This window comes from Bos indicus x Bos taurus, chromosome 9, assembly GCF_003369695.1.
Source record: "Bos indicus x Bos taurus breed Angus x Brahman F1 hybrid chromosome 9, Bos_hybrid_MaternalHap_v2.0, whole genome shotgun sequence".
Classification (NCBI taxonomy): domain Eukaryota; kingdom Metazoa; phylum Chordata; class Mammalia; order Artiodactyla; family Bovidae; genus Bos; species Bos indicus x Bos taurus.
The window spans coordinates 28,375,241-28,389,225 of NC_040084.1; the positions used below are offsets into that span (position 1 = coordinate 28,375,241).

The 13,985-nt window shown below is 40.1% G+C and overlaps 1 protein-coding gene across 2 annotated transcripts in view; it reads right to left on the reverse strand.

The window, feature by feature from the left end:
- Nucleotides 1-298: 298 nt before the first annotated feature.
- Nucleotides 299-13,985, reverse strand: part of CLVS2 (clavesin 2) — an 80,071-nt gene continuing 66,384 nt past the window's right edge. For both annotated transcript variants that reach the window (XM_027551087.1, XM_027551088.1), the window contains exons 5-6: nucleotides 11,707-11,927; nucleotides 299-2,263 (exon numbers count right to left, since the gene is read on the reverse strand). In XM_027551087.1, coding sequence (XP_027406888.1) covers nucleotides 2,176-2,263; nucleotides 11,707-11,927 — 309 coding nt within the window. In that variant the 3' untranslated portion in view covers nucleotides 299-2,175. The remainder of the gene's footprint in view (nucleotides 2,264-11,706; nucleotides 11,928-13,985) is intronic.

Consider the following 13,985-nt stretch of genomic DNA (forward strand, 5'->3'; position numbering starts at 1 on the left):
GACACTAGCATATGACAGGGGAAAAAAGCCGGCTATGCTGGTTGACGTCCGAAGCTGGTAGAATTCTGAATTTGGCAATAAATGGTGCATATCAAAGAAACTCATGAAAATGAAAAGTTGTCTGGCCTTCTGAGCTTAGTTGTTTCATTTTATTCCAATACATCATACTGTCTAACACTTGCTTGTACAGTATATAGAGCCCAAGGCCAAAAAATGTACGATGCCAAGCAGGAAAAAAACATAAGAACACCTTTGGTCAGGGTTCTTAGAAAGATTAGAGTTGCTGTGGCTTTTTTTCCCAGTGCATTCCAATCTCTATAACATTTATGAGTAGAGCAGAAGACCTAATGGTCATTATTCTTCTGCACTTGATTGGAGGTTGGCATTTTAAAGGTATCTTTCATTCATAATATCTATGTGTATTTATGTATTTTTACAAATACTAGACAGTTCATTGGTGACACAGCAGAATAATGTACTGATATTAATTTAAGATTCTGGGCTACAGAATTATAACTGGACTTTTTAAAGCTTTTGGCTAAAATGTATATTATAAAGGCTGCTACATGCCTTTATTTCTGTTGGTTTCCATAAGTTCCTTGAGATATTTTTCTTTCAAGACAATATTTTAATGGTAAAGTCTCAGTCTCAAAAATTACCACTCTGAAAAGGTGGTAAGAATCTTGCTTTTTCACACTAGAATTTGAAATTTAAAGTTAAATTTTTAAATGTGCTATCCTTGCAAAATTTTTGTGAAAAGAAAACTTTAACATAAGGATTCCAAATCTAGATTTAAACTATAACATAGACTCTCAGATGCCCTCAGAAGCTTTCATTATGTCTCCTAGATGCAATATGTTCTTAAAATCTTTTCTGAGAAGAAAATGTGTGCTTCCAGGATCATTAGGATAATTAACCTAAATTTGAGAAAAACAGTATTATTCTCTGTCACCTGATACTGCCTATGCTGAGACCTGTTGTGTTTTTTGAAGAAAAAATATATTTCACTGGAATGGCACAGATACAAGATTGCAATACAAATTAAATTGAATTCCCTTAAATAAATTCACAGGAAGTCTGTTTCACAATACCTCATTTTCATTAACTTTAGTGGAAGTGGTTTTCCAGAGTTAACATCTCAGACAATAATCTATAACATCTCTAAGACCATTGAATATGCATGATTTATTTTATAAGCCTGTCACATCACAGATTTACCAAAGCCCAGTAAAAATATATATATGTGTGTGTGTGTGAATATATATATATTTTCAACCAGTCACAAGAATTAGAAATTAGCCCCTTATCAGTACTTGGCAACTTTTCTGCTCAAAATTAGCTGTCAAACACTACTCAAGTATTGGTTCTTTCTCTTGGTCAAAGAGTTTTTCGGGATAAAGTTCTTAAAGTACATCAGACAGGCATATAATGAGATCTTGAGTAAAGGACGCATTGTGAAGACAGCCGTTTATAAAGAATCCACTCTCTTTCAGAATTCCACGTCTTATTTTGGGGAACATATTTTTTCACAAGACTCCAGGAACTAAACAACATAGAAAGTTCAAGTGTTGAGTTTACCAGGTTATTTGCCATTTCTTGCCTCCCAAGTTCAAGGCCAGTGATAGTCACTAGGGTACATTTTCTGTGAACTGAAAATCCCTAGACAGGAAGTACATTTATCATAATAATTTCCTAGAATCATTTAGCTCCCTGTGCCCATTAAATGTACATCTGAGTATGACAGAGTTTCAGAGAAAACAATGAAACAATCACCATGATAGCTGAAATATGGCTTCATAGGAAACAGGGCTACATTTAATTAGCTTCGATGGTTTATGTGTCTTTTCTGTTCTTGTTACAGTTCATCTCACTGGCATGGACTCAAAAGCCAATCTTCCAATTTAAGTTACTACTAAAATTTACAAACTTGACGTGAAGATTACATTGTATTTACAAAGAACTTGGCACTTACAGAATAAATTATTGACTTTTCTTTAAATCTAGACCAGGGCACCCATGGTTCAGGCAAATGGGAAAGCCTGATGCCTTACTATATATTATGCTACATTAACAAGAATAAATAAGTTTCCAGCTGGTAATTCATCCACAGCACTGGCCCTGGTGCTGAAAACATGTACCTTCCATTTCTAATCCACGGAGAGGGCAGAGAAGCTATCAGTCCAGAGAGAGCAAAGGTTGCATGTTTTCCTCCTCATTTTTATCCATGCGTTTTAGCACTGTAGGATCCACAACTGATTGGGATCTGGAAATAATAAAGCCAATGTCAGCGTGTTACTGCCAAACAATCACATTCTCTTCTATCTTTTCTCCTTTATTACTTCTCTCTTGGATGTGGATTAACTTCTACATCAAGGGATTTATGAACTGAGAATCTGCACATTGAGAGAGACGCACACTTATGGTGATTGTTTACGAAGAAGCAACCCCCTCTGGCCTCTAAATACAATAGTGCACAACAGAGGATTCTAAACACACAATAACAGGCTTAAGTTCTCATCTTTACAATCAAGAAGAGCCTTTTCTTTGAGACTGAGAACTTTTAGTACATGACTGACATATTCCAAGAGGACATCACTAAAAGGGGAAATTATTATGGTGAATTTACCATTATAAGAAATGAAGTAGAAATAATAGGAGCCTTGATTTCTGGCTTAAAGGGCTCTATGAAAAAACTTCAACTGGAATGTGCATTTTAACCATCTTTTTTTTTAATGTATAATGAGCACATTAGGAGAAAATATTTCAATATGAGTTTTGTTAAATTTTCCACTAGAACATCTGAATAAAATCAGTCTTATTCTTGGAAATCTATGAAATGGTTTCAAACTTTAGAAGCCTCTCTTGTTTAGGCAGCAGTACTTTACTATTAGAGAAACAAATAATGTGAAAACCCTTACATATGCTTTCGATAGCAGGTGGGAATTACATCTCAATTCATCACCAGGAAACACGAAATTGAGAAGGAGGAAAGTCAATGAAACGTGCTACTGTGGTGGCAGGAAGCTGCCATCTTAATGGCTATGGCATTAAAGAAGCAGCCGTCCTTTTAAATTTCTCTTCCTTAATGAATTTTTCCCCTGCTGCTGCATTCCAGCCATTTGGCTATTGCTGAGACAATATGCGTCTTAGTAGACCTCATTAACTTTCAAAAAGGAAGACTATAAGTGAAAATACAACCACACATGCTAATGAAAATGAAGAGCAATGGAAGGAATTATCAAAGCAAAAATAATTACAAGATTAACTGATAAATTGACTCTTTCATTGAAGTAAACTTAAGTTCATTTCTAAAGAGAGAATGAAGAGGAAGGTGAGAACAGTTGTATCAGGAGGTTTATTTTCTAAGTCATTTTTACTGTTTTATCTCCATAATAGGTATTAGATGCATAAATCAGAATGGAGACTAACCACAGTTGAATATGGTGTGTGTGTGTGTGTGTGCGTGTGTCTGTGCAGGAGACAGAGAAAGAAAGAGGGAAAGGAGCAATGATAATTTATCTTAGAACACAGTACATGAATAAAATATACTTTAACACAATTGACAATTGCACAAAACACTTAATAATTAGACCTGTAACATTCTTTTTCTTAGACTCAAATACAATAATTGGTTCCCCAAGATGAATCCATGCTAAAATATGCAGAGGTTCATTTAATGTCCTGCACTAGAGGGTTAACCTGACTACTAGCGCCCACTGGACTATAAGTTCCGTAAGCAGGGACTTTATCAGTGTCTCTCCTTGCGACAGACACGATGTGTGTCACAATCTGTTACACAGTAGGATTTCAATGTCTTAATTCTTATCCAATAAATACTTTCCAAACTGAAAGAAGCTGGATGTCATGCATTCAAACTGGAGAGTGATGAAGATAAAGCAATTTACCCTGTGAAGAAAAGAATTCTTTACAGAGAAGTTATTTTAAAATCTCACGAAGTATACAAATGTTGAGGTACATCCTAATAATATTAAGTACACGCTAAAGCTCTTCAGACAGCATAGAGTCTACACATTTAGCATTTGCCATAATGTTCTATTAAAACACACATTGTACACACACACACACACACACACACATCTTATATATTGTTACTTTCCTTAACTACTTCCGTGGTTCAGATGGTAAAGCATCTGCCTGCAGTGCGGGAGACCTGGGTTCAATCCCTGGGTCAGGAGGATCCCCTGGAGAAGGCAATGGCAACCCACTCCAGACTCTTGCCTGGAAAACCCCGTGGACGGAGGAGCCTGATAGGCTACAGTCCATGGGGTCACAAAGAGTCAGACACGACTGAGTGACTTCACTTTCTTTCTTTCTTTCTTTCATGGCAATTTTAATAAAATATTTTAAATTGTAGTGCACTATTCAATCTGGGATTAAGTTTCTAGTTTGTTTTTATCATGCGCTACAGATGTTAAACTTGTCCGATTATAAACGCTGCTGGCTCCATATGCAGAGAAATTCCTCAATAAAGTAAGACAGAAAGAAACAATTTCTGATTAAGACTTTTTTGGTATTTAAGTGTCCCAAGTATACTGTTGTTTTAGTCTAGACTTTCTTTTTGCCCTCTTGTACAAAACAACAGGGTTATTTGTGCATGATTGGTTACTGAACTGGTCTTTTTCAACTACAATAAAGGAAGCTATCTGTCATTAACTCATGGTACATCTTAGTCTCCAGGCTCTGCTGTCTTTCAATGAATAACTTCTTCCCATGAAAACCTGTAGTTTAACTTTAATTATCCAGGTATCATTTATTCATTTATTATGCATTTACAATATTGTGCTATACTTTAGTGTTTGAAAGACTAGATTTTGGACAGAAATGGATTCCAATTCCACATCCTGTGATTTACTAGTTCCATGACCAAATGGAGGCTATTTGAATGTCCTAAGATTTTGTTCCCTTACCTGTGAAATGGGGAAAATAACATCTACATCATACAGATGTACTAAGGATCAAGTGCACTCAATAACGCATGCATAATCCCCAGCATTAATTCTGGCAAATAGCATATGGTAGCAGTTAAAGAAATGACTTACAGAATACTGCTGCCTGTGTTCCAATATTAGCATTGTAGCTTTGTAGCTATGGAACATGTAGAAGTTACTTACCTTCTCTGTATCTGGGTTTCCTCATCAATAAAATGGATACAGTATCACCTTATTAGTTGTTTAGAAAAGCAAAGGAGTTGATATATACAAAACATTAGATAGGATTTGACAGGTAGTAGAAATGGTATGGACCTAACAGAAGCAGAAGATATTAAGAAGAGATGGCAAGAATATACAGAAGAACTGTACAAAAAAGATCTTCATGACCCAGATAATCACGATGGTGTGATCATTCACCTAGAGCCAGACATCTTGGAATGTGAAGTCAAGTGGGCCTTAGAAAGCATCACTACGAACAAAGCTAGTGGAGGTGATGGAATTCCAGTTGAGCTATTCCAAATCCTGAAAGATGATGCTGTCAAAGTGCTGCACTCAACAGGGCAGCAAATTTGGAAAATTCAGCAGTGGCCCCAGGACTGGAAAAGGTCAGTTTTCATTCCAATCCAAAGAAAGGCAATGCCAAAGAATGCTCAAACTACTGCACAATTGCACTCATCTCACACACTAGTAAAGTAATGCTCAAAATTCTCCAAGCCAGGCTTCAGCAATATGTGAACCGTGAACTTCCTGATGTTCAAGCTGGTTTTAGAAAAGGCAGAGGAACCAGAGATCAAATTGCCAACATCCACTGGATCATAGAAAAAGCAAGAGAGTTCCAGAAAAACATCTATTTCTGCTTTATTGACTATACCAAAGCCTTTGACTGTGTAGATCACAATAAACTGTGGAAAATTCTGAAAGAGATGGGAATACCAGACCACCTGATCTGCCTCTTGAGAAATCTGTATGCAGGTAAGGAAGCAACAGTTAGAACTGGACATGGAACAACAGACTGGTTCCAAATAGGAAAAGGAGTTCGTCAAGGCTGTGTATTGTCACCCTGTTTATTTAACTTAAATGCAGAGGACATCATGAGAAACACTGGACTGGAAGAAACACAAGCTGGAATCAAGACTGCCGGAAGAAATATCAATCACCTCAGATATGCAGATGACACCGCCCTTATGGCAGAAAGTAAAGAGGAACTCAAAAGCCTCTTGATGAAAGTGAAAGTGGAGAGTGAAAAAGTTGGCTTAAAGCTCAACAGTCAGAAAACGAAGATCATGGCATCTGTCCCACCACTTCATGGGAAATAGATGGGGAAACAGGGGAAACAGTGTCAGACTTTATTTTTCTGGGCTCCAAAATCACTACAGATGGTGACTGCAGCCATGAAATTAAAAGACGCTTACTCCTTGGAAGGAAAGTTATGACCAACCTAGATAGCATATTCAAAAGCAGAGACATTACTTTGCCAACAAAGGTCTGTCTAGTCAAGGCTATGGTTTTTCCTGTGGTCATGTATGGATGTGAGAGTTGGACTGTGAAGAAGGCTGAGCACCAAAGAATTGATGCTTTTGAACTGTGGTGTTGGAAAAGACTCTTGAGAGTCCCTTGGACTGCAAGGAGATCCAACCAGTCCATTCTGAAGGAGATCAGCCCTGGGATTTCTTTGGAAGGAATGATGCTAAAGCTGAAACTCCAGTACTTTGGCCACCTCATGTGAAGAGTTGATTCATTGGAAAAGACCCTGATGCTGGGAGGGACTGGGGACAGGAGGAGAAGGGGATGACAGAGGATGAGATGGCTGGATGGCATCACTGACTTGATGGACGTGAGTCTAAGTGAACTCCGGGAGTTGGTGATGGACAGGGAGGCCTGCCGTGCTGCGATTTGTGGGGTCGCAAAGAGTTGGACACGACTGAGTGACTGATCTGATCTGATCTGATCTGAACTATGATGCTGAATATTATTTAATAAAGTGGAAGCACATATTACCCATAATCTAATGAGCTTTGTATTCTTTCACTTGATTATGCTATCTCTTCACAAATTTTCACAGAACATAATCTTCTTCCTATCATGCTCAGCCACACAGTCGTGTCCAACTCTTTGAGGCCCCATGGACTGTAGCCCACCAGGCTGCTCTGTCCATGGGATTTTACAGGTGAGAATACTGCAGTGGCTTGCCTCTTCTTCCTATACAAGAAGCTGAATTCACCCAAAGGAATAGTTACCTACAACTCATTTGTGAAGCAATGACTTTTCCCCCTCTCAATCTAAAAATGATATAAAACTGGAAAAGACAATGAAGGAAAGGTGGAATCTAGAAACGATTTTCTCCCATCCTTGATGGGGAACTGCTATTCCCTGCCAGAGAGAAGATAAAAATCATGTGAAACAACTCTCTTGATCTCATTCTTCAAGAGTTTTCAAATAGAACCATATAACCTTCACAGGATGCAAAACCTATACCAAACAAAGGGTGTCTGAAATTCCAATTGGCCCAAGTTAGAAGCAAGAAACTCGGGGCTGGGGAAGTCATCATGCTATGAGCCACGTCTGCAGGGGACAAAATGGCCTAATTAATTGGAAAAGAGAAGCAGGATCCAAAAAGACTTCAAAAGGTGGATCGCAGGAACCAAATGTAACAAGATGATGTCAATCAATTAAAATAAATGTGCTGAGAAGAAAGAGCTAAATATAGAAATCGAGAGCTATGAGGATAAAGGTCTAGAAGTAAGGAGACTAGTTTTAAGGGGCTCAGTGTGAGTCAGCAGTGTGCCTTGGCGGCCTGAACGATAGCTACAGTGACGACAATAGTAAACAGAGAAAGCCAATGAGGTCTACGCTGCAGAGCCAGGATTCTGGAATCTCAGCGGAAGCAGTGACAGCATCAGATGTCACCTCTGCCTTTCTAAACACTGCACTTAAAAGGGGCCACTGACAAACAGCAGAGAACTCCTTCATTTGACTGGTACTTCGTGAGCATCCTTTCTGCTCTCTACACACTCTACTCCAGGCACCAAAGATTCAGAAGAGAACAGGATAGACAAAGCCACTGAAGTCTCCCTGAAGCTTACATGGCAGGATGAAAGGGATAAATAATTAAAGCAAATCAATAATTTCACAGGCTAATAATGAGCTATAAAGAAAATAAAGGAGATGATTGATTGGAAGTGGCTAGAAGGCAGAGTAGAGCTTATTAAGACCTGGTGACTAACCAAAAGACCTTCTGGAGGAGGTGACCTTTGATTGGGGCCAGCCATTGGAAGATAGAGGAAAAGGACATTCCAACCAGAGGCTGAAGGAGAATAAAGAAAACTGCTGTGAAAGGTGGAGAGAAAAGGGAGATAAACTTGGAGGAAAGAGGTAGGCAGAGTCAGATTATGTAGCATATTATAAGTCACAATATGAAATTGATTGTATGCCTTGTATAATTACCAGTCATTAAAAATTCAAAGCAGAGAAGTGAAACAACCTGATTTACACTTTAAAAACATTATTTTGATTGACACGTGGATAATAAATGGAGAAGGATAAGGGTAGAAGCAAAGACAGCAGGTAAGAAATTCTGGAGGAAGTGCAGGTGATGAGGATACAGCTAAGGATGCAGAGGATATGAAAGAAGTGTGCTCAGAGGAAGGGACCGCCCTAGTTAACAAGTCACAGAAGGAGGGGCTGAAGGAAATAAGCATCACTAGCTGGCAAGGGAAAAAACTGAGGACACCTATGAGAGCTGTCTTTGAATCCTCCTATAGCTCAGTTCTAGAGTGAGGGCACTCTGTGTCACGCTGTCACAGAAGAGCAGAAAAGAGTTATATCCACAATGTGAAAGACTCTGTACCTCATAGACTGGAATCCTGTTCCATTACATATAGACTATGTGACTTTGGGGATACAAATATCTGTGTAATAGGGTTGCTATGAAACTTAAATGAGTTTTACCCAAAAAAAAGTACCTGGTAAGCGCTTAACTCAGGGCTTCCCTGGTGGCTCAGCTGATAAAGAATCTGCCTGCAATGCAGGAGACCCTGGTTCAATTTCTGGGTTGGGAAGTTCCCCCAGACAAGGGACAGGCTACCCACTCCAGCCTTCTTGGGCCTCCCTGGTGGCTCATATGGTAAAGAATCCACCTACAATGCAGGAGACCTGGGTTCAATCCCTGGATTGGGAAGTTCCCCTGGAGGACGGCATGACAACCTACTCCCGTATTCTTGCCTGAAGAATTCCCATGAACAGAGGAACCTGAAGGGCTATAGTCAATGGGGTCGCAAAGAGTCAGACACGACTGAGCAACTAAGCACAGCACACAAGGGCCTAACTCACGAGAAAAGTGAAAGTGAAGTCGCTCAGTCGTGTTCGACTCTTTGCGACCCCATGGACTGCAGCCTACCAGGCTCCCCCGTCCCTGGGATTCTCCAAGCAAGAACACTGGAGTGGGTTGCCATTTCCTTCTCCAATGCATAAAAGTTAAAAGTGAAAGTGAAGGTCGCTCAGTCGTGTCCGACTCCTAGTGACCCCATGGACTGCAGCCTACCAGGCTCCTCCGTCCATGGGATTTTCCAGGCAAGAGTATTACAGTGGGTTGCCATTGCAGCTGGTAATAAATGATAGATTGTAATAATTATCATTATTAGGATTTTTATTTTTATCAGAAGGAACCTATTCTTAGGCAATGGCTTTTAACCATTTTTGTCTTAGAAAACTTTGAGAATGTGATGAAATATGCCTTCTCTCCAGAAAAAAAAAAATGCACTATACACACAAACACACACATGTATATGTGTGTGTATATGTTAGCACTCAGTTGTGTCTTGCTATTTGTGACCCCATGGACTGCAGCCTACCAGGCTCCTCTGTCCATGGAATTCTCCAGGCAAGAATACTGGAGTGGGCTGCCATTCCCTTCTCCAGGTGTCCAGCACTGTAGACAGAATCTCTACCCTCTTAGCCACCAGGGAAATATATATATATATTTTATATAATATATATATATATATATATTATATAATCTATATATATTATATACACCAATATATATACACCCACACATATACCCACACAGTTTTGAACACAACTTTAGCACTTAACAGTCTCCTTTGAGAGCCCATCAATGAACCCTTTTAGCAGAGCATAAAACTCAAATTAGGAAGACTTGTTTTAAAGGGAAATGAGTTGAGAAGCCCAAACTTCATTTAAACATAATCTTGTCGATTAATGCAGAAATTAAAGCTGGAGATGTCACTAACCTTCCCATTTTGTCCAAGTTGTTGTGGAGCAATCTGGGAGAGAAAGGCATCCACATACACACACCACACACACACACACACACACCACACACACACACACACACACCACACACACACACTAGCATCAGTAACAGCAACAAATAAGAGGTCAGTCTAAAATAACAGGGTTGTCACTGCATGAGTCAGTGGTAACTGAAAGACCACAAAATTGTCATCAGAGAAGGATGTAAGACAGTGTTGGGGATGACATGTAATATGCTCTTGGGTCCTCCATGAACTAGGTGAAGAAAAATTGTAGGAGCTGTGGTTCCTAAGTTTCCAGGACAGGAAATCAACCGAGAAATAATATTTGTTGCCATTATCCAAATGAAGCCTGGGCTGGTACAGCCTGGGGTAGCATGAGAATTAGAAGTCTTCTGGTTTGCTACAGAATGCGAACACAGTGTCAGTTCTGTATTTGCATGTGTCTAGCAACTCCTCTGCCCTCAATCACCAATAGACTATGGCAAGACATATGTTTTATACACACTGAATCCAAAACATTTAGGAAAGCTTCTATTACAGAGCATGTGTTGAATAAATACACATTGATTGAGAGAAAACAGGCCTAATAACACCATAAGAGTCAAAGCAGAAAATTAGATATTCTCAAGAATGAATTCTGTAAAGATTAAAGCCGCAGGGAAACAGAAGGTTTTGCTCCAGGAATGGCTAGACAGAAATGTTTAAAGAGAAACCTGGCTGCTGCTGCTGCTGCTGCTGCGTCGCTTCAGTCGTGTCCAACTCTGTGCGACCCCATAGACAGCAGCCCACTAGGCTCCTCTGTCCCTGGGATTCTCCAGGCAAGAATACTGGAGTGGGTTGCCATTTCCTTCTCCAATGCATGAAAGTGAAAAGTGAAAAGTGAAAGTGAAGTCACTCAGTTGTGCCCGACTCTTAGCGACCCCATGGACTGCAGCCTACCAGGCTCCTCCGTCCATGGGATTTTCCAGGCAAGAGTACTGGAGTGGGGTGCCATTGCCTTCTCCGAGAAACCTGGCACAGATACTGAAAAAGGAACAGAAGCTTTGAATGATAACGTTTGAAGTGTGTGTGTATGCATGTGCTTGCTGTGGATCCCTTTCTTCAAATGAAATCTTACACAGAAGTCCAAAAAATTGGTTAGACCATCAGTCTCACGACAGTGGAGAAGGGCACTGTCCCCACGCCACCCCACTTGCCCTGAGGCACTCAACAAGAACCTTAAAATACAGTTTGAAAAGCCACTGGATTGGGTGACTTCTAAGGGGCCAGCTAGACTCTGTGAATCTGGAGCAGAACTCTGAGTTGAGGTTACCTTGAATGACTTTATCTTTGACTCAAAACTCCTAGACATCCAAATACAGGAGCATGAAAGGCTTCAAAATCCCACCAAGTATCTACTTTAGAAAAATATAAAATCTGGAGTTGTATGAAGCGTCCCCACCCTGGCCCAGCCCACTTCCCAGGTACCCTCAGCTTACCTCTTCATGGACTTGGGGGACAGTTCCTTCTCTACCTCCTTGACAGGCATGCTGTAGGAGTCCACACTGTACTCGCTGTCATCATCATACTCGTGGTCCAGCAGTGTTCTTGCCCAGGTTCCCATGTCGTAAGGGGGGAGCATTCCTCCAAACTCAGAGGGCAGAATCTCAGGGTGAATTAGTTGGTGCAGGCTGTTCAGGTTGTTACCATGCAAAAATATCTACAGACAAGAAGAGGGTGGGGAAAACCCACAGAGGAGAATGAATGCCATGTGGACACCAGGGGTTGGGGTAGGGTAGGAGGAGGAACTGAGGATAGAAAGAGCCAGAACAAGAGTTTTCCATGTCTGTTAGCATATTTAAGCCTCTCTTCTACTCTGTGAAACAGGCAGGCTGGTATCATAATCTTAATATTTCATATAAAAATCCTGAGGGTCAGGGACTTTAAGTAGCTTCTAGAAGGTCAGATCGTTTTTAAAGAATTGGAACTGAAAATTTAGTGTCCTGCTTCATAGCTGGGAACATGAGCAGAATCTAATGTGCCTACTTCGATCTGCACATTATCCTGGTGTTAGTTGTGCAAAGCTGATGATGTGCATAATGAACGCTATTAAAACAGACTTTTCTCATGAGGGACTCATCAACTGCTGAGCCCATTCAAGTTACTGAACCCCAAAGCTGTCACCAGTATGGCTTTGTCATTATCATCAATAAAAATAAGAATACTGTAACCACTAAATTACTGCTTTATAATGTAAAGTATGTGATGTAAATAAAAGTAGATTAGCATCATCACAATGAAAGGTTGACTGAAGAGTCACATCCCAAAGGAGTTATGTCCTGTAACGTTGCCAGCATCTTCTCTGCTACAGATTTCCATGCTTATCATTCAAATCGTAAATGGAAAGAGTTGAAACCGTAAAGCTGTGTGTATATGTTAATCATTGTTATTACTGTCTACACAGAGCTTTTTGTTAAATTGGAGGATCACTTCAGCTACATAGTCAAGATTTGTTTCTCCCTAAACAGCTACCTCTTTTCTCTTTTATATTAATCTCAAAACTGCAGATCAGTCTTCTCTAATAAAGTACTACTGTCATCTTATATAGATTTATACGTTTATTTAAAGATTATAGCTTATAAGTGGCTTAGAAATAATCTCATATTTTAGGTTCAAGATGAAAGAGCTAAGACATTCATCTTGCTTTCCATACTTTTAGAATCCACTTAAGTAAATATTTTGGAAAACAAAGACTGTGTGTGCATGTGCTTAGTTTCTCAGTCACGTCCAGCTCTGTGACCGCATGGACTGTAGCCCGCCAGGCTCCTCTGTCCGTGGAGATTCTCCAGGCAAGAATACTGGAGTGGGTTGCCATGCCCTCCTCCAGGGGATCTTCCCAACCCAGGGATTAAACCGAGGTCTCCCACACTGCAGGCAGATTCTTTACCATCTGAGCCACCAGGGAAGCCCAAAGAAAGCCAAAGAAAGACTAGTCTATATCAAATAAAATGAGAAGACTGGGAGTCACCAATCAACAAGTAATACTAATAAATTATGGAAGAATATAAAAGCATGTGAGAGCAGGTACTGGCCAAAATGATCACAGCAAGTGGCTGGTGGAATACATAATACTACAGAGGTGGAAGATACTTTCTGACCCAAGTTAAATCAGGTTATTTGCAAATTCTCCACCTTCCCACTCCTTTTACAGAACACAACAGCCTAGGAAAATATACCCACCCCTATAATTTTCCTGGGAATATGAAATTCTAGTGCCTGAAATCCCTACTTTATTAGGTATACAACCTTTCTTTCATCAGACATGTTGCTTCACATCAGAAACCTTCCCTTTCAAGTCATGCAAGAGTTATGGTGATAAATCCATAGACAAGTAAATGCAGTTCACACTACTTCTTCTCTTTTTTGCCAACACCCTGTTACCGCCTCCCTCAACATTGCTCTCAGCTTTGGCCTTGTTTCCTCTTTCCCAGAAAAAAAACAGGGCAACCAGATGAGATCCACCCACTAGCATCTGTGTCCATATGCTTCGCCTTTGCTCCCAGCACAATGGAAGAATCCAGTCTACAAAGGCCAACCCCTCCACCTGTGCACTAGAATCCATCCCCTCTTCCACTCAGTTATATTTCCCAAGCAATTATCTCTTGTCTCTCTCACATCACCAGATTTCCTCTTTGTTCTGTATGTTTTCCATCAAAGAACATACATACTAACTCTACTCTTGCCTCCCCCCCATACAGATGCATTAAACCTATCTTGA